The sequence below is a fragment of the Natrix helvetica genome (assembly GCF_964273705.1).
Source record: "Natrix helvetica genome assembly, chromosome: 2".
Lineage (NCBI taxonomy): Eukaryota > Metazoa > Chordata > Lepidosauria > Squamata > Natricidae > Natrix > Natrix helvetica.
The window spans coordinates 296,347,662-296,369,067 of NC_138552.1; the positions used below are offsets into that span (position 1 = coordinate 296,347,662).

Consider the following 21,406-nt stretch of genomic DNA (forward strand, 5'->3'; position numbering starts at 1 on the left):
ATTGCGACAGGTTTAGTAAGCCAGCTTCGGCAGAGACTCCCACGCCCGGCTCTTCCTGGGAGCTCCAGGATCAAGACAGGATCAAACCTCCCTTCTCTTTACACCTGCCGGGCAGGGCGGATTTTGGAGGGGGGGAGGATTGCAGAGCCAGCAATTAATCGAAGGAATTGGCTTTGTCCCCGTCTGTGGTCTTCCCAACAGCCTTGCAGGGTAGGCCGGGGAGAAAGGAGGATTCCCTCATGGGCTGGGTTCAGAAGGTGTGGCGAGACAAGGACAGGACAGGCAAGTTGCGGTGTATTTATTATCTTGTTTATTGATCTTTTTATTGATCTGTATCCATTTATGTGCGTTCTGTCTTTATGGATAATTCAAGGTAGCGAACGTATCCGATGTACCCGTTTAACACCTAAGAACAACCCTGTGAGGTGACTAGAACTCACCTGGCCTGCTTTGATTCCTAAGGCGGCACTAGAACTCACCATCGCCTGGTGATTGGCTCAAAGCCATCCAATTAGATTTCATGCCTAAGGCGGCACTAGAACTCACCGTCGCCTGGTGATTGGCTCAAAGCCATCCAATTAGATTTCATGCCTAAGGCGGCACTAGAACTCACCGTCGCCTGGTGATTGCCCCAACGTCATCCAATTGGCTTTCATGCCTAAGTGGAACTAGAACTCAGTCGCCTGGTGATTGGACCAAAGTCATCCAATTAGCTTTCGTACCTAAGGCAGGACTAGAACTCACTGTCGCCTGGTGATTGCCCCAACGTCATCCAATTGGCTTTCATGCCTAAGGCGGCACTAGAACTCACTGTCGCCTGGTGATTGTACCAAAGTCATCCAATTAGATTTCATGCCTAAGTGGAACTAGAACTCAGTCGCCTGGTGATTGGACCAAAGTCATCCAATTAGCTTTCGTACTTAAGGCAGGACCAGAACTCACTGTCTCCTGGTGATTGATCCAAAGTCACTCAGCTGGCTTTCGTATCTAAGGCAGGACTAGAACTCACTGTCGCCTGGTGGTTGGCCCAAAGTCATCCAATTGATTTTCATGCCTAAAGAGACAAGACCAAGCTGTCTCACTCTCTACATCAGGGCTATCCGTGGAAAGGAGGTCAAAAAAGTCAAGATATTTTGTTTTATACTGGCTGAGGTTTGACCATGTTGTCCCGGCTGCCATCTTGACTTTTTTGACCCATTGTGGCAAGGAAAAAATACCTGTATTTTCTTAACAAGGGACTTAACAAAACCCTCTGAAAAAGTAGAGAATTACAATTAGTCCCTGACGTACAGTTGTTACATGAGTTTTTCCTCATTTTACGACATTCTTGCCACCATTGTTAACTGAACCACAGCAGTTGTTAAATGAGGAATATGGTCATTAAGTGAATCCGGCTTCCCTGTTGATTCGCCTTGTCACAAGAGTCGCAAAAGGGGATCACATGACCCCAGGACACTGTGACGGTCATAAATATGAGTCAGTCGCCAAGTGTCTGAATTTTGATCAGGTCACCCCAGGAATGCCGCAACGGCCGTAAGTGTGAAAAGCGGTCATAAGTCCCTTACTTCAGTCCCGTTGTAACTTCAGACGGTCACTAAATGAACGGTTGTAAGTCGAGTAATACCCGTAATGGAAATTCTGATCCCAGCTGCAGTCATTAAGTTGTATTATTTTGCCTTCGGGGGTTGGTTTGTTTCCTATAGACTAAGGTGCTAGATCTCATGATTATTGCCAAAGCGAATGTCTTGTCATCCGGTGACTTTAAAAAAAGCAAAATTCAGGAAGTTGATCTGATTTTTGAATGTGGGCTCTTTGCACACAGATAGACCTCAAATTACAATGGTTCATTTAATGACCATTCAAAGTTACAACAACACTGAAAAAGCGACCTACAACTATTTTTCACACCACCATTGCATCATTTTCCAGGGTCGCGTGATCAAAATCCAGACACCACTGACTCGTATTTATGGCGGTTGCCGTATCCCCTTTTGCGACCTTTTGACCAGCAAAGTCAATTGGGGGAATCCAGATTCACTTAACAACCAAGTGATTCATTTAACCACTGTGGCCAAAAAGATCGCAAAACGAGTCCAAACTCACTGAACGAGTGCCTTGCTTCACGACGAAAAGTTTGGCCGTTTTGATTCAGCTATCATACAATACAATACAATGCAACAGCAGAGTTGGAAGGGACCTTGGAGGTCTTCTAGTCCAACCCCCTGCCTAGCCAGGAAACCCTATACCGTTTCAGACAAATAGCTATCCAACATCTTCTTAAAGACTTCCAGTGTTGGGGCATTCACAACCTCTGGAGGCAACTTCTGTTCCACTGATTAATTGTTCTAACTGTCAGGAAGTTTCTCCTCAGTTCTAAGTTGCTTCTCTCCTTGATTAGTTTCCACCCATTGCTTCTTGTTCTACCCTCAGGTGCCTTGGAGAATAGCTTGACCCCCAAATCTTCTTTGGGGCAACCCCTGAGATATTGGAAGACTGCTATCTGCTATCATGTGGCAGGCAGTTCCAGGGTTGAAAGGTGCCTTGCGTGCAGTTGTTTATGCACAACGTCTTTGTTATAAGCGTTTTGGGGCCGTTTCCTTCTGGAGTTTGGAAGCATCCAAGGCAAATAAAATGCAATCAAAATAATCAAATGCAGGCAGAAAACAAGGGCGGCGGAAAGGTTAAATAAACCTGACATTTGACCATCTGGCCAGAAAACGGGGGAAAAATAACAGTTAAGAAAAAGAAGCTGACGCCAAAAGATTTCGGTCTCAGCCGCCGACTGGGGTGGAATTTTTTCCCCTGCTGGAGATAACCATCCTTTGAGCTTTGCAAAACCACCAGTCTGTCCCCAGCCAACTTGGTGCCCTGGAGATGGCTGGATTTAAATGTAAGGTGCTAGATCTCAAGATTATGTTGGAGCAAGGGAAACAGCATGTCTGAGTCCTGTTTGACACCAAAATGTTGGTTTGAAAAGATGCAAGAAACAACGTTTGGCATCAGGAAACTCCTCGGGGTGGGAATGCAAAACGGGTGGTCCTTGGTTTACGATCAAAACTGAGCCTAAAATTTATGTTGCTCAGTGAGACATTAGTTAGGAGAGTTTTAAGGGTTTGCTCCATTTTACAACTTTTGTTAAGTGAATCACAGCCGGTGTTAAGTTAGCTACACTTGAATCTTCCTTCCTCCCTCGACTCTGCTGGTCAGACGGTCGCAAGAGGGGATCACGTGACCCTGGGACACTGCGACCGTCATAAATGTGAATCAATTGCCAAGTGTCTGAATGTAAATCACGTGATTGTGGGGATGCCGCAACGGTCATAAGTGTGAAAAATGGGTATAAGTCATTTTTTTCAGTGCGGCTAGTCCTCAACGTAGGACCCCAATTGGGCCCAAAATTTATGTTGTTAAGTGAGTTTTGACCCATTTTACGACTTTCATTGCAGCTGTCATAAATGTGAGTTTGTAGTCAAGCACCCGAATTTAACTCACATGACCATGGGGATGCTGCAATGGTCATAAGTGTGAGAAACGGTCATAAGTCAGTTTTTTTCAGCTCCCTTGTAACTTTGAACGATCACTAAATGAACTGTTGTAAGTCAAGGATCACCTGTACAGATAGTCCTCAAGTTATGGACACAATGGGGACCAAAATTTCCATTACGAAGCAAGAATAACAGAGTAACAGAGTTGGGACCTTCAAGATCATCTAGTCCAACCCTCTGCTCAGGCAGTAAACCTTCCCGGCCAGTTCCCAGCAAGCAAAGCCAATGGGGGAAGCCGGATTTGCTTAATGACTGCAGTGAAAATGGTCATAAAATCAGGTGTGATTTGCTTAACGACTGCCTGGCTTATAAATGGAAGCTCAGGTTCCAAAAGGGGTCGTAAATTGAGGACTCAATCTATATATTTTGGTTCCTGATTGCAAAGCAACAAGAGCCTGGTAACGTTGGGCGGCCTCCTGCTTGAGTGGGGGGCTGGACTAGAGGACCTCCAAGGTCCCTTTCAGATTCCATTCCATTCTATTCTGTTTTCTATTCTATTATTTCCATAGTCTGTTCTGTTCTTATATTCTATTTTTCTGTTCTATTCCCATATTCTATTCTGTTCTGTTCTGTTTTGTTCTATTCTAAGGCTAAAGAGAAAGGAAACATATAAAGTTAATAAAGCCGTCCAAAGAAAAGCCTCCACGGTTGATTCTTCCTCTGTTTATGGAGAATGAAGAGATTGCTGACTTAATTGCAATTTAAAAAAATAAACAAAGCTGTAGTTACCTTTTTCCGTGCTTGGAGAAGTGGCAAAAAACACGAGATAACGTTTTTATTATCTCTTATCTTTTATTACCCTCCACTGCAGGAACATCTACAGTGGAAGGTAAAATTAAAACCCAATGACGGCCACAACAGTCCAACTGAAGCCGCCATCTTGACTTTTTTTACCTCTCTGCTGTATCAAGCACACCATAGGCTGAGTCAGCTCCCAAAATAGAATAGAATAGAATAGAATAGAATAGAATAGAATAGAATAGAATATGGACTGGACTAGACTAGACTAGACTAGACTAGAATGGAATAGAATATGGAATGGAATGGAACGGAACAAAATAGAATAAAATATGGAATGGAATGGAATAGAATAGAATAGAATAAGAATAGAATAGAATATTGTAATGGAATGGAGTAAAATATGGAATGGAATAGAATAGAATATGGAATGGAATGGAATGGAATACAATACAATACAATACAATACAATACAATATGGACTGGACTGGACTGGACTGGACTGGAATAGAATAGAATAGAATAGGAAATGGAATGGAATGGAATAGAATAGAATATTGTAATGGAATGGAGTAAAATATGGAATGGAATAGAACAGAATATGGAATGGAATGGAATATAATACATTACAATACAATACAATACAATATGGACTGGACTGGACTGGACTGGACTGGACTGGAATAGAATAGGATAGGATAGGAAATGGAACGGAACGGAACAGAATAGAATAGAATAGAATAGAGAATAGGAAATAAGGGAATAAGGGAATAAGGGAATAAGGGAATAAGGGAATAGAATAGAATTATTTTATTGGCCAAGTGTGATTGGACACAGAAGGAATTTGTCTTCGGTGCAGATACTCTCAGTGTACATAAAAGAAAAGATAACATTAATTAAGTATCATAAGGTACAGCACTTAATGATAGTCACAGGGTACAAATAAGTAACTAGGAAACAATCAATATCCATATAAATCATAAGGATACAAGCAACTAAGTTACAGTCCTGCAATCATAAGAGGGAGGAGATGGGGGATAGGGACGATGAGAAGACTGATAGTAAGGCAGCCTTAATAAATAGTTTGACAGTGTTGACCCACAACGCTTCATTTCAAAGCAGTCAATGGCACTCCAAAAAGGGACTTACGACCGTTTTTCATACTTATGACTGATTCAGAATGCTGGGCCACTGACTCTTAGTTATGACGGTCGCTGTATCCTGGCCGCAATGTGATTGCGACCTTCTGATGAGCAAAGACCACGGGGAAGCCAGATTCAGAATCAGAATAGAGCCGGAAAAGCGACCTTGGAGGTCTTCTAGTCCAACCCCTGGTCAAGCAGGAGACCTTGTAGAATTTGAGAGAAGTGGCTGTCCAGTGTCTTCTTAAAAACCTCCAGTGGTGGAGCACCCACAACATCTGGCAGATGTTCCACTGATTGTAATGGAATCATAGGGCTGGAAGGGACCTTGGAGGTCTTCTAGTCCAGCCCCCTGCTCAAGAAGGAGACCCAATACCACTTCAGACAAGTGACTGTCCAGTCTTTTCTTAAAAACCTCCAGGGATGAAGCTTAACTTCACTTAACAGCCAGGTGACTACCTTAACAAATGGCAATGATTCACTTAACGGCATTGGCAAGCAAGGTCGTAAAATGGGACGGAACTCACCGCCTCTCTTAGCCACGGAAATGTGGGCTTTGGTTGTGGTTGTAGTCGGTGTAATAACCTCTGTATGTTATTTTGTCTCCACGACAGCAACTACAGGCGCTGTGTGTTTACCAACCTCTCCTAGCGTGGAGTTGCAGTCCCCGGGATCTTCTCCAGACCATCTGCAGCCAGCGGCCCATGGACAAGTGGACGGGGGTCATCTAACCAGTGGGATGGAGGACACAGTCTCCAAGGAAGAGACCCAGCCTCTCCCCTCCCCGAAGGGGCCTTCGGACTGCAAAGATGGAAGCGATTGCACGGAGAACCGGCATCTCCTGGACAAAGCCAACGAGACGACCTTGGAACTGACCGATGGGGTCCAGAAACCCAACCCAGCCATCCACGGGGAAAATCGGGCCACCAGTCCGGTGTCCAATGGCTTCTCCGGAGCCCAGAGCCCGCTCGGTGTTGGCAAGGCAGCAGGAGACTCCCTGGCCCTCGCCTCGGGACCCTCACCTGTCCCGCCGACCACCGCCACCTTCACAGTGGAAGGACCACAACTGCCCTTGATGGAACAGCGGGAGAGGGAAACCTGGAGTAAAAAAATGGACTTTCTACTCTCGGTCATCGGCTACGCGGTGGACCTGGGTAACGTTTGGCGCTTTCCGTACATATGTTACCAAAATGGAGGAGGTGAGTTCCAGTGCTTGAAAGAACATTGAAGGTAGAGGAATGGAGTTGGAAGGGACCTCGGAGGTCTTCTAGTCTAACCCCCTGTTCAGGCAGGAGATCCTAAACTATCATGGATAATGGTTGTCCAATCTCTTTTTAAAAGCCTCCCGTGATGAAGCACCCACAACTTCTGGAGGCAACTTCTGTTCCACTGATTAATTGTTCTAACTGTCAGGAAGTTTCTCCTCAGTTCTAAGTTGCTTCTCTCCTTGATTAGTTTCCACCCATTGCTTCTTGTTCTACCCTCAGGTGCCTTGGAAAATAGTTTGACTCCCTCTTCTTTGTGGCAACCCCTGAGATATTGGAAGACTGCTATCATGTCTCCCCTAGTCCTTCTTTCCATTAAACTAGACATACCCAGTTCCTGCAACCATTCTTCATATGCTTTAACAGAATATAACACAATAACAGAGTTGGAAGGGACCTTGGAGGTCTTCTAGTCCAACCCGCTGCTCTGGCAGGAGACCCTATACCATTTCAGACAAGCAACTTTCTAGTTTCTTAAAAAGTCCAGTTGATGGAGCATCCACAACTTCTGGTGGCCAACTGTTCCACTGGCTAATTCTCCTCACTGTTAGGAAGTTTCTCCTTAACTCCAGGTTGCTTCTCTCCTTGATTAGTTTCCACCCATTGCTTCTTGTCCTGCCTTCAGGGGCTTTGGAGAATAGATTGACTCCCTCTTCTTTGGGGCAGCCCCTGAGAATCTGTAGAGGTTCTCCGTCCTTCACGTCCTGTTTGTCCCAAAGGAGCTTTTTTTCAAGAGGCAACTGGACTTCCTTGGTTTTTCTTTGAAGACGTTTCCCTTCTCATCCAAGGAGCTTCTTCAGTTCTCCCGGGAGGTCTCTGTGCAGTCCGTTTTTGTCCCGGAAGAGTACTGCAGGAAGACTGGATTGGACTGGATTGCAATGATTCCTTCCTATGTTAATACTACAGTTTAATGCCAGATTTTACATACTGTAGGTCCGTTTAATCTGCAATCAACAATCTATAATTGACAGACATTTCTTTTTTTCCCGAACCAGGTTTTTTATTTTTTGTTACATATTTAAAATTATTTTGTAAACAGAGTGTAGTCCGGTTTCCCCCCCCCCCCTTTTATCATTTTCACACATACAGTAATTCATTTTACATTATATTTCCATTTCCCATTTTAGCCGTATTATTTTATTCCAGCTTTACATTTAAATTTTTTTTAATATACATAAAGCACGTCATTTTTTTCTCCCTTTAAAAATAAAGCAAATTGATCATTTCCATCTATTTCCTATAAGTAACGGGTATCTCCAAGTTCAGTTTTTTTTATATAATCAACATTGTACTTAATTCATTTGCGCAATTAATAATATTAGTATAGTTCGCACACATCTTAATTAGCTGCATGCCATGATTAACATATTTCATTTTTTAAAAAAATTTGGCTAATTTCTTTTTTGGATACCATTTTCCTTTTTTTCCTCTCTACTCTTTCTATGCCTCTGTAAATCTCAATCACATTATTTTTGTTTCTTTTTCTTCTTTTTCTACTACTTGTTTCTCATCTCTGTTCCTTGCCAGTTCCCCTCCTATCTCCTCTTCTTTGTGCTTCAACCATTTTTCTGAATTGACAGACATTTCTATTTACTATTCTATTTACTATTTACTAGGCAGGGGGTTGGACTAGAAGACCTCCAAGGTCCCTTCCAACTCTGCTATTGTATTGTATTGTATTGAATTACTATCCTGGAAAAGTACCTGTTAGGCCTTGTATTATCATGCTATTTATGCAATGGTATTTTTACTATTAGTTGATTAATAAAAAATACAATAGTATAAATAGATTTTCTGCCTGGAAAAGCAATTGACTATTAAACAATGGGGTATAAAATGATGAGGCTAAAACATATGAAGAACGGTTGCAGGAACTGGGGATGTCTAGTTTAATAGAAAGAAGGACCAGGGGAGACAGGATAGCAGTCTTCCAATATCTCAGGGGTTGCCACAAAGAAGAGGGAGTCAAACTATTCTCCAAGGCACCTGAGGGTAGAACAAGAAGCAATGGATGGAAACTAATCAAGGAGAGAAGCAACTTAGAACTGAGGAGGAATTTCCTGAATAGATTTAGAATAGAATAGAATAGAACACAACAAGGAAAGAATAGAATAGAACAGAACAAAATGGTCACCACGATGTAGAAAAGATGTGAGAACAATTAATCGGTGGAACAGCTTGCCACCAGAAGTTGTGAATGCCCCAACACTGGAAGTCTTTAAGAAGATGTTGGATAGCTATTTGTCTGAAACGGTATAGGGTTTCCTGCCTAGGCAGGGGGTTGGACTAGAAGACCTCCAAGGTCCCTTCCAACTCTGCTATTCTATTCTATTCTTAATAAATGTAGAAATAAAAAGTGTCAAACACAACCCTGATGTGGCCCTCAATAAGAGTTTGACACCCCTACTACAAAGGTCGTAACTGTGAAAAATGGCCATAAGTCGCTTTTTTTCAGTGCCGCTGTACCTTTGGACGGTCCCTAAGTGAATGGTTGTAAGTTGAGGACTACCTGTGTTTGCAATACAGAATAACAGCGTTGGAAGGGACCGCTGGAGGTCTTCTAGTCCAACCCCCTTCTAATCCTGTCCTTTCGCCTAGGGGCCTTCCTCATACCCTACACAATCATGGCCGTCTTTGGGGGAATCCCTCTCTTCTACATGGAGCTGGCACTGGGCCAGTATCACCGCCATGGCTGCATCTCCGTATGGAGGAAGATCTGCCCCATCTTCAAAGGTAATTCAGGGGAGCAGGGCTGGTAGTATTATGGGATGTGTGGCAGGGGTGAATGCAGAAAAGAGTGGAAAGACCAAGAGGAGAGAATCTCTGTGGCTCAGGGTTGAACGGTGAGGTCCTTAGTGCTCTCTGAGCTGGGTTGTTTCCTTGCAGACGTTTCATGACCCATCCAGGTAACATCATCAGTGTTAAGTAATTAAGCTCCCGGTTGGGAGAGCGAGTATGCAGAGAAGCGTAATGAGAGTGATATGGAATAACACGCACAAACCAGCATACAGAGACACTGAATAGTATAAAAATATAGTGGTTTACTATGTAGAAATATAGAAGTATTCAGAGTCCGATTAACAGTCCAAGTCATACACGGTTCAGTAATTCAGTTATCAAAATAGTCAGTCTAACACACAAAGTATAGCTAAACAGTAGCAAACCACAAAACCTCAATATACACCGATCAGCTTCTAACAAAACAGAGAGAGCTAACAGCCATTCTGGCTCCCTCTTATGGCTGCTTGAGGTAACAAACCAATTACATCTCTTAAGCATTTAAAGTAACAATAAAGTAATCATAGCTTATATACATTGTCAAGCCAAGCCTAGGGTTACATCCCTAACAATCAATGCTAGAAAGACGGGTTTGTGGAGAAGAGGAGGAGGAGGAGGAGAAAAGGAAGGAGAAAGAGGAGGAGGAGGGCGACTGTGGGGTCCTTGATGTTCTCTGAGCTTGTGGGTTTTCTTGCAGACATTTCAGGACCTGCTAAGTAACTTCATCAGTGCTAGAAGGAAGGGGGACTTGAGTAGGAGGAGAAGGAGAAGATGACTCTGGGATCCTTGGCTTGGGGGATTTCTTGCAGATGTTTCATAACCCAACTAGGTAGCATCATCAGTGCTAGAAGGGAGGGGGTTTGTGGAGAAGGAGGGGAGGGGGAGGAGGACAGTGACTGTGAGCTCCTTGGTGCTCTCTGAGTTTGCGGGGGGGGGGGTGTTTGAAGACATTTCATGACCCAACTAGGTAACAGCATCAGTCCTACAAGCAAGTGGGGTTCTCAGAAAGGAGGAGGAGGAGGAAGGAGACCACTGTGGGGTCTCTGAGTGGTGATAGTTTTCTTGCAGTTGTTTCATTACCCAACTAGGTAGCAGTATCAGTGCTAGAAGGAAGGGGTGGGTGGCTTGAGAAGGAGGAGGAAGAGGAAGAGGAGGATGTGGGGTCCTTAGTGCTCTCTGAACTTGGGGTTTTTCTTGCAGACGTTTCATGACCAAACTAGGAAACATCATCAGTGTCAGAAGGAAGGGGGGTTTGTGGAGGAGGAGGAAGAAGGGGAAGGGGAGGAGGAAAAGGAGGAGGAGGTGAAGGAGGATGACTGTGGGGTCTTTTGTGCTCTCTGAGATTAGTGGTTTTCCTACAGACATTTCATGACCCAACAACCCAACTGCAGGGGAGCAAGGTTGCTAGTTTAGGTACTCATGGCTTCCCCTGGTCAGTGCGGGGGCAGCGTGCTTTTCTCCTTGATAATTTGCTTTGCTTAGCTTTGCCTTATTTTATTATTTTATTTTACTTTACTTTACTTTTCATTTATTTTATTTACCTTTACATTTATTTTATTTTACTTTACTTTACTTTATTTCATCAAGCATGAATTAGATAACAGATATAAGGATAGACATGGTTACGAATACAGGAAATCGATACGAATACAAGAGAATATTAGGACAGGAAAGGTAGGCATACTGGTGCGCTTATGCACTTATGCACACACCCCTTTAAGGACCTCTTAGGAATGGGGTGAGGTCCACGGTGGACAGTTCAAGGTTGAAGCTATGGAGGGGTTTGAGGATGTAACAACGGAGTCAGGTAGAGCATTCCAGGCGTCGACCACTCTGTGGCTGAAGCCGTCTTTTCTGCCATCGAGTTTGGAGCAGTTGACCTTGAGTTTGTATCGATTGTGTGCCTGTGTATCATTGAGGTTGAAGCTGAAGTAATCATTGACAGGTAGGACGTTGTTGCAGACAATTTTGTGTGCTACGCTTAGGTCAGACCGAAGGCTGTGTAGTTCTAAATTGTCTAAGCCCAAAATTTCGAGCCTGGTGGCACCAGGGATTCTCTTGTGAGCAGAGGAGTGGAGGACTCTCCTCGTGAAATACCTCTTGAGTCTCTCGATTGTGTTAAAGTCCAAGCAGATGAGCTGTATTCGAGAACTGGTCTAGAGTTCCTTGATGGAGACACTGTTTTCTGCTCGATGGTTTGTCTGAGGTCAATCCTTGCTTATTTGGGCAGGGGTGACATGCTACCAGTTCGGGCCAGTTCGCCCAAACCGGTTGTAAAAAAATACTAAAAAAAAAAGGTTTTTTTTTTAAAAAAAGTTCCAACGATTGCACGTTGCACAGCTAATCTTTGGAACTTAAAAAAAAAACTTTTAAAGCATTTTTTTCTACTACAGGTTCTCCAGAAACGCGGGGAGGGGGGAGGTGTGCGGAGCTTCCGTTTTTGCTCCCAGCAGGCTTCTGTGCTAGGCCAAAGACGGGGAGGTGGGTGGAGTGCTGAGAAAGAGAGAAAGAAAGAGAGGGAGAGAAAGAAAGAAAGAGAAAGAAAGAAAGAGAAAGAAAGAAAGAAAGAGAAAGAGAGAAAGAGAAAGAGAAGAGAAAGGAAGAAAGAGAGAAAGGAAGAAAGAGAGAAAGAAAGAGAGAGAAAGAAAGAGAAAGAAAGAAAGAGAAATAAAAAGGAAGAGAGAGAGAGGGAGACACAGAGAGAAAAAGAAAGGGAAAGAAAGAAAAGGAGGGAGGGAGGAAAAAAGGAGAGGAAGGAACCCTGGCACTAAACGCAGCTTCAGAGGATAATCCAGGGCTGGAAAGGACCTAGAGGTCATCTAGTCCAACCCCCTGCTCCACCAGGATATTGTTAAAGCGAGTTTCTTTCTTTTGATCCTCCGGTCACATGACTACATAGGCAAGGCCACCCAGTCACATGACCCCACCACCACTACCACCAAGCCACGCCCACACCAAGCCACGCCCACAGAACCAGTAGTGAAAAAAAGCTTTAGATTTCACCCCTGTATTTGGGTGGAGGAAATACAATCAAAATAGCTTCCTTCTCCTTCCTCACTTTGCGTCCCTTTGCAGGCATCGGCTACGCCATCTGCATCATCGCCTTCTACGTGGCCTCCTACTACAACACCATCATGGCATGGGCTTTGTATTACCTCGTCTCCTCCTTCCGCCACGAGCTGCCCTGGGTCAGCTGCGAGAACAGCTGGAACACTCCCAATTGCCTGAACTACTTCTCCAACCAGAGCATCGCTTGGACAGCCAACTCCTCCTCGCCGGCCGAAGAATTCTATACGTAAGTGCATGTAAGTCGAAAGAGGGACGGTCGGGAAGGCGGGAAAGGAGGCGTGGACGATGGGCAGTGGAGTGGGGAAGCCTTCTTGGACCCCCAACCTCCCCCCCCCTCCAAAGGGCAGGTCCCCTGGCTGGAAACCCCTATTTCCAAGCCGGTTCGGGGGACAAAAGGAAGGCAGACTCCTCCAGTTGGAACACATGCTCACACCTGGCCCATGGTGCAAGGTCTCCTGCTCGAGCAGGGGGCTGGACTAGAAGACCTCCGAGGTCCATAGTCTATGGTTCTACAAAGAAGGGAAGAAGGAGAAAGAGGAAGGGAGGAGAGGAAGGATGGAGGGAGGAAAATAAAAAGAGAGAAAGAAAGAAAGAAAGAAAGAAAGAAAGAAAGAAAGAAAGAAAGAAAGAAAGAAAGAAGAAAGAAAGGAGGGAGGGCAAGGAGTGGAAGTTGGTCAGAGGGATAATTCAACCTGGAAGTAAGGAGAGAGTTTCCATAGAACTGCAGGTAGCCCTGCACAAATGCCCCTTCCTTCCTTCCTTCCTTCCTTCCTTCCTTCCTTCCTTCCTTCCTTTTCTCCCTCCCTCCTTCCTTCCTTTCCTCCCTGCCCTTCCTTCCTTCTTTCCCTCTCTCCCTCCTCTCCTCCTTCCCTCCCTCCCTCTTTCCTTCCCTCCCTCTCTTTCCTTCCTTCCTTCCTTTCCTCCCTCCCCTTCCTTTCTTCTTTCCCTCTCTCCCTCCTCTCCTCCTTCCCTCCCTCCCTCCTTCCTTCCCTCCCTCCTCCTCTCCTTTTTTCCTTCTCTCCCTCCCTCTTTCCTTCCTTCCTTCCTTCCCTCCCTCCTCCTTTCTTTTTTCCTTCCCTCCCTCCTTCCCCCCTTTGGAGAGTCGGATGCTGACCCAGCGCCCCTGTCTCTGCTCTCCCTTTCAGCCGCCATGTCCTGCAGCTGCACCGGGCGAAGGGCCTGGAGGACCTGGGGGGCATCAGCTGGCAGCTCACCCTCTGCCTGCTCTTCATCTTCACCATTGTCTACTTCAGCATCTGGAAAGGAGTCAAAACATCTGGGAAGGTGAAGGAGAAGGAGAAGGAGAAGAAGGGGGGAAGGAGGAGACGGAGGGAGGAAGAGGAGGACTGGACTTTGGGGTGCAAAAAACACCCCTTGTCTCTCTGCTCTTCCTTCTTCTGGGTCACGTGACAAAGAACCCCCCCCCCAAAAGAAAGATTAGGAGGGGGTTTCTGGAGTCTGGGGTGGGGGGTGGGGGGCAGGGATTGGCTGAGCCTTCCTTGGCCTTCCACCCAGTTACGGTCTGATATGATCTCTCTCCAGAAATGGAACAATTCCGTTTCCTTTCTTCCTTCCTTTTCCTCTTCTTCTCTTCCCTTTTTCCTTCCTTCCCTCCTTCCCTTTTTCCTTTCCCATTTTTTTCTTCCTTCCTTTCCTCCTTTCCGTCAATTCTCTTCTTTGCCCTTTCCCTTTCTCATTTTCTTTTTCTTTTTCTCTCTCTTTCTTTTTTATTCCTTTCTCTTTCCTTCCTTCAATTATTCTTTCCTTCCCTCCTTTCCTCTTTCCCCTTTCCTCCCTCCCTGCCTTCTTTTCTTCTCCTCTTTGTCCCTTTCTCCTCTTCCTTCCTTCTCCTCTTCCTTCCTTCTAATCTTCCTCCCTCCGTTTCTTTTTCTCTTCTCTTTCTTGTCTTCATTCATTCATTCATTCCCCCTTTTCTCTTTTGCCCTTTCTTCCCTCCCTCTCTTCCTTCTCCTTTGTCCCTTTATCCTCTTCCTTCCTTCTCCTCTTCCTTCCTTCTAATCTTCCTCCCTCTCTCTTTTTCTCTTCTCTTTCTTGTCTTCATTCATTCATTCATTCTTTTCTTCCCCCTTTTCTCTTTTGCCCTTTCCTCCATCCCTCCCTCCCTTCTCCTCTTTGTCCCATTCTCCTCTTCCTTCCTTCTAATCTTCAAAACTCCATAGTTGTCCAATTTAAATTGGACGATGTCTCTGTGAAGGCCAAATAATCCATGGACATCACCTCTTGATACTTCAGCCTAAGGGCTGCCATCTGGGGCGGGGGGCGGGGAGAGGATGGACGTGTCCCCCTGAGAACCAAACTGACCCCCCAAGATGTGAGTCATCAAACTCCACTTGCCCCCAACCCAAATTACTCCAAAACCTCCTCATCTCAGGACAGCACCTTAAGTGCAGAAGAAGGTCTTCTCCTACACCATGAGTGAGTGTCCAACTTCAGCCCCTTGAAGACTTGTGGACTTCAGCTGGGGAATTCTGGGAGTTGAGGTCCACAAGTCTTCAAGGGGCCAAGTTTGAACACCTCCCCATCCTACAGGTAGTAAAGTCTGAGGAGCTTCGTTCGAGAGCAGAGAGGTTTCTCCACCAGACAGATGGACCTTGAGTTTCCATTCTTGGTGGAGAGCCTTGATTCAACCTTCTCAACCTTCTTCAGCCAATGTCTTCTCCACCGCTTCTCCTCGCAGGTGGTCTGGGTGACGGCCACCTTCCCTTACGCCATCCTCCTCATCCTCTTGATCCGCGGAGCCACCTTACCTGGCGCCTGGAAGGGGGTCCTCTACTACCTGCAGCCCGATTGGCCTAAGCTCCTCACCACTCATGTAAGTCAATGGCTCAACCACCATCGTAACTCAATTGTTCCATCCAAACCGAGCTCACTTTTTAATACAGAGAGTCCCCCCACTTACAATGATTCATTTACAGACTGCATGAAGTTACCACGGCACTGGGAAAAAGTGACTTATGACCGGTTTTCCACACTTACGACCGTTGCTGCGTTTTGCTTAGCGACCATCCGATCCAACCACGGCACTGAAAAAAAGTGACTTACAACCGATTTACACGCTTAACAACTGTCGTGGCATTCCCATGGGTATTGAAATTCAGACGCTTGGCAACGGACTTGTATTTACGACGGTTGCGGTGCTCCCAGGGGGTACGCGACCCCCTTTTGTAGACCTTCTGACAAGCAGAATTAGCCGGGAAGCCAGATTCACTTAACAACCTGGTGACTAACTTAGCAATTGCAGTGATTCAGTTAACAAAAATGGTGAGAAAGGTTGCAAAATGGAGCAGAAGCTCACTTAACAACTGTCTTGCTTAGCGACAGAAATTTTGGATAAGATAGGATAGCATTAGACTAGACTAGACTAGACTAGACTAGACTAGACTAGAATAGAATAGAATATAGAAATAATAGACTAGAATATAATATAATAGACTGGACTAGAGTAAACTAGACTAGAGTAGTCTAGACTAGATGACTAGACTAGACTAGACTAGAATAGAATAGAATAGAATAGACTGGAGTAGGCTAGAGTAGAGTAGAATAGAATAGAGTCGAATAGAATAGAATAGAATGGACTGGACTAGACTAGAGTAAATTAGACTAGAGTAGACTAGAATAGAATAGACTGGAGTAGGCTAGAGTAGAGTAGAATAGAATGGAATGGAATGGAATGGACTGGAATGGACTGGACTAGAGTAAACTAGATTAGAATAGACTATAATAGAATGGAGTAGACTAGAGTAAAGTGGTAGAGTAGAGTAGAGTAGAGTAGAATAGACTGGAGTAGAAAAGAATAGAATAGAATAGAATAGAATAGAATAGAATAGAATAGAATAGAATAGAATAGAATGGAAGCTGGAAGGGACCCTGGAGGTCTTCTAGTCCAACCCCATGCTCAAGCAGGAGAAGGTATGCCATTTCAGATAAGTGACTGTCTCTAGACTCTTCTTAAACACATCCAGTGATGAAGCACCCATAACGTCTTGTGGCAAGCTGTTCCTCTGGTTAATTGCCCTCACTGTCAGGAAATTTCTTCTCAGTTCTAAGTTGCTTCTCTCCTTGATTAGTTTCCACCCATTGCTTCTTGATCTGCTTTTTGGAGAATAGCTTGACTCCCTCTTCTTTGGGGCAGCCCCTGAGATATCAGAACACTGCTAGAATTAGAATTAGAGAATAGAGTAGAGTAGAATAGAATAATAGAATAAAATTAAAATTAGATAATAGAATAGAATAAAATAATAGAATAGAATAGCAAAGCATAGAATAGAGTAGAATAGAGTATAGAACAGAATACAGAATATAGAATAGAATACAGAATAGAATGGAATTAGAATAGAATTATAGAATAGAATGGAAGGGACCCTGGAGGTCTTCTAGTCCAACCCCATGCTCAAGCAGGAGAAGGTATGCCATTTCAGATAAGTGACTGTCTCTAGACTCTTCTTAAACACATCCAGTGATGAAGCACCCATAACGTCTTGTGGCAAGCTGTTCCACTGATTAATTGTTCTCACTGTCAGGAAATTCCTCCTCAGTTCTAAATTGCTTCTCTCCTTGATTAGTTTCCACCCATTGCTTCTTGTTCTACTCTCAGGTGCCTTGGAGAATAGTTTGACTCCCTCTTCTTTGTGGCAACCCCTGAGATATTGGAACATTGCTATCGTGTCTCCCCTAGTCCTTCTTTCTCTTAAGCTAGACATATCCAGTTCCTGCAACCGTTCTTCATATGTTTTGGTCTCCAGTCCCCTAATCATCTTCGTTGCTCTTCTCGGCAAAGATGGGGGGAATGGCCTCCAAGCATCATCGGTTCCCAAGCGACATTGCTCCCCCTCATCAAGGACACCCACAGCAGATGCCACAGTGCGGCTGGTTGCTGGTCCCCCCCCAAATGAACAGAAGTGATTGATTGACATAATGTGTGGCCAGTAGGGAAAGGGAGAATTAATTCTTGCTTTTGGGTGAAAAATCTCAGAGTTGGTTTCGCTTCGCCTGTGCCAACGTAGATTTATTCAGTAAAGGTGTCAGAAATGGTGTAGGGTCTCCTGCTTGGCTGGGGGGTTGGACTAGATGACCTACAAGGTCCCTTCCAACTCCGTTATTCTGTATTCTATATAAAACAATGTCCCAGGAATGTTTTTTTCTGGATTCACCAATAGTTGACATGACCTTCTGATCAGACCAAAATGCTTCCAGTGAGATGATGATGAAGAAGTGACTAAGGATGACTGTACAAATTCCCTTTTGGTTGTTCTTTAGTGGCCTTTCAACCCCAACCTTCCCACGGTTTCCCCCCCCCCCACTCCAGATTAGGATGTGTTTAGAGAAGTTTGTGTGTGATGTAAAGACACATCACATATGACCTACGCATCAGCTGCCGTCCTTTCAAACTTTACCACATTCACTAAGGAAGTTCAGCTTCAAAACTTCCCTAAAAGGTCAAATGTTTATCAAATCTCTTCTTGAAAACTTCCAGTGTTGGAGCATTCACAATTTCTGGAGGCAACTTCTGTTCCACTGCTTAATTGTTCTCACTGTCAGGAATTTCTCCTCGGTTCTAAGTTGCTTCTCTCCTTGATTAGTTTCCACCCATTGCTTAGCGGAACAGTTGGACAGTTTTGGCCCCATTTGACGACCTTTCTTGCCACAGTTGTTAGGTGAGTCACTGTTAAACGAGAAACACAGTTGTTAAGTGAATCTGGATTCTCTATTGACTTTGCTTGTTGGAAAGGGGTGTCGTCTACACATGCACCCCCCCCCCCGGAATGCTACAATGGTCCTCGGTCACTTTTTTCACTTTGAGCAGTCATTAAATGTATCATTGCACCTGTATAAAATTCCCCTCCTTTATTAGTATGTCAACGCAGTCCTTACCTGGGGTGATTTATTTGCAACCTTAATAAGCATAAAATAAAAAATAAAAATCACATACCCCGTGCAATTGATTGGTTAAGAAACCACCAAATTACATATATATATGCTGGTTTTGTTGTATTCGGATCTTTTCCCATGTAAGATTGAGATTGTCTTGGCAACGCCAATCTTACATGGGAAAAGACCCCAATACAACAAAACCAGCATACCTACACCCGTGAAAATCTACATATATATAATTTTTGCTGATAAATAAATGGACACTAGTATAGATCTATTTCAAGCTATTTGGCTCTCATCAGCTAGCCATACCCTTACTAGGATTCAAACTTGGGCTGTTTTTACATGTTAGGGTGTTATATTAACAACTAAGCCCAGGTTCGAATCCCAGCAAGGGTATGGCTAGCTAATGAGAGCTAAATAACTTGAAATAGATTTATACTAGTCTCCCTTCATTTATTTATCAGCAAAAATGCAGTGTATACACACACACACACACACACACATATACATATATACATACATATACAAAATCTGTTAGGTTTAATGTGCCCTTTCCTACGCTGAGTTATAAAAATTTCACACGGGGGAAAGATCTAGGCACTGAATTTAAGTAATAAATTCAGGCACCAGCAAAGATTAGATATTCTAATATTCGCCAGTCGGATGGCTGATAGGGAGAGTTCAAGAGGAAATGAAAACAGGCTGTTATTTGATCAAAAGCGCTTCTGCAAATAAGGCCCAAGTGACACCTTAAAAGTAATAAAAAAAAATCTTGGCTATTGTGCTTGACTATCTGTGAAGTGAGGACGGAGCAGATTGTAATCAGTCGATCGCAGTCTGGCCGCGAAGTCCCCGTTTGCTCCTGGACCAGCCGAGAATAACCGAATAATAGAGTTGGAAGGGACCTTGGAGGTCTTCTAGTCCAACCCCCTGCTTTGAGCAGGAGACCTTACACTAGGGGTATCCAAGTTTAGGAACTTTTAAGAGTTGTGGACTTCCCGGCTGGGGAATTCTGGGAGTTGAAGTCTACAACTCTTAAAAGTTCCTAAAGTTGGACGCTGTTACCATTCCAGACAGATGGCTGTCCAGTCTCTTCTTGAAAACCTCCAGGGATGAAGCACCCACAACCTCTGGTGGCAAGTTGTTCCACTGGTTAATTGTCCTCACTGTCAGGAAATGCCTCCTATTTGCAACTGGCTCTCTTCAGGGAAGAGGGAAAAGGGGTAGGTTGAGTCTAAAAAAGCAGAATTGAGGCATTTCTTCAAGAATTCCCATGGAAAGTGTTGGAGTATTCAGCCTTTCACGGATATTGGGAATCTGGAGTTTTCCAGATGTTCTAGAGTTGCTTTGGTAACATTACCAGGGCTGGAAGGAAGGGGGATTTGCGGAGAGGAGGAAGAGGAGGAGGAGGAGGGGGAGGAAGAAAAGTATTGTGGGGTTTCCGGTGTTCTTTGAGCTTGGATGTTTCTTTGCAGACGTTTCACGACCCTTCTAGGTAGCATCATCAGTACTAGACGGTGAACCCCGATAAAAGAATCCGTGCTCAAATAAAATCTTCCAATATCCGATCCTATCCAAGAGTTCTGGCGGTGGGAAGGTGGATTCCTGTGTGAAGCGGGGAAAGGAGGGAGGGTCTCAGGCTGGGCGAAAGTGGGATCGTGGGAGCTTCTGAGGGGGTGTGGGCGGGGCTGAGGTTTGTCGGTTTGTGTCTTTAGGTGTGGGTGGACGCAGCGGCCCAGATCTTCTTCTCCCTCGGACCCGGATTCGGCGTTCTCCTGGCCTTTGCCAGCTACAACAAGTTCCACAACAACTGCTACCAGTAAGTCCCGTGCGGGAGAAGGGAAGTTTTATTCCTTCTTCTTTAGGTCTTCAGAGGGGAAGAAGGGATGGAGAGACCAGGAAAACTTCTTCAGAAGAGAATCAGAATCTCTCTCTCTCTCTCTCTCTTTTTTTTTTTCTCTTTTTGTCTCGTTCTCTTTCTCGCTCTCTCTGTCTCTGTCTCTCTCTCTCTCTCTCTCTTTCTCTTTCTCTCTCTCTCTCTCTGTGTCTTTCTCTCTCTCTCCTTTTCCTCTCACTGTCTTTTTTTCTTTCTCCTCCCCATATTCCTTCTTTCTTTACTTCTCTTTTTTCTTTAAGTATAATCTTCATTGCCATTGTACTTAAATACAATGAAATTGGTTTACTTCTTGTTCTTTCTTCTTTTCTTACATCCGTCTCTTTCTCTCTCTCTCTCTCCCCCTCTATTTTCTTCCTTCCTTCTTTCTTTATTTACTTCTCTTTCTTTCATTCTTTCTTTCTTTCTTCATTTCCTTTCTTTCTTTCTTTCTTTCTTTCTTTCTTTCTTTCTTTCTTTCTTTCTTTCTCCTTTCCATATTTCTTTCCTTCTTTCTTCCTTTACTTCTCTTTCTTTCTTTACTTCTTTCTTTTCCTCTATCCATTGCTTTCCCTCTCTCTCTCCCTCCTTCCCTCTATTTATTTATTTCCTTCCTTCCTTCCTTCTTTCTTTTCTTTCTTTCTTTCTTTCTTTCTTTCTTTCTTTCTTTCTTTTCTTTCTTTCTCCTTCCCATATTTTTTTCTTTACTTCCTTCCTTCTTCTTTTTACTTTTCTTTCTTTCTTTCTTTCTTTCTTTCTTTCTTTCTTTCTTTCTTTCTTTCCTTCCCATATTTTTTTCTTTACTTCCTTCCTTCTTCTTTTTACTTCTCTTTCTTTCTTTACTTCTTTTTCTTTCTTTTTCCTTCATCCATCTCTTTCTTTCTCTCCCTCCCTCCATTTATTTATTTCCTTCCTTCTTTCTTTCTTCTTTTCCTCCCTCTCTCTCTCTCTTTCTTTCTCCCTCCTATTTATTTCTTTCCTTCCTTCCTTCTTTCTTTGTTTACTAATTTTTATTTTCTTTCTTTCTTTCCCTCCCTCCCTCCTTCCCTCTCTCTCTCTCTCTTTTATTATTTTTATAAATGACTCAAGGTGGTGAACATA

The 21,406-nt window shown here is 44.1% G+C and overlaps 1 protein-coding gene across 2 annotated transcripts in view; it reads left to right on the forward strand.

The window, feature by feature from the left end:
- SLC6A4 (solute carrier family 6 member 4) overlaps nt 1-21,406 on the forward strand; it is a 35,817-nt gene continuing 14,411 nt past the window's right edge. For both annotated transcript variants that reach the window (XM_081945428.1, XM_081945427.1), the window contains exons 1-7: nt 1-282; nt 6,040-6,624; nt 9,289-9,423; nt 12,544-12,763; nt 13,683-13,821; nt 15,236-15,370; nt 20,148-20,251. In XM_081945428.1, coding sequence (XP_081801554.1) covers nt 240-282; nt 6,040-6,624; nt 9,289-9,423; nt 12,544-12,763; nt 13,683-13,821; nt 15,236-15,370; nt 20,148-20,251 — 1,361 coding nt within the window. In that variant the 5' untranslated portion in view covers nt 1-239. The remainder of the gene's footprint in view (nt 283-6,039; nt 6,625-9,288; nt 9,424-12,543; nt 12,764-13,682; nt 13,822-15,235; nt 15,371-20,147; nt 20,252-21,406) is intronic.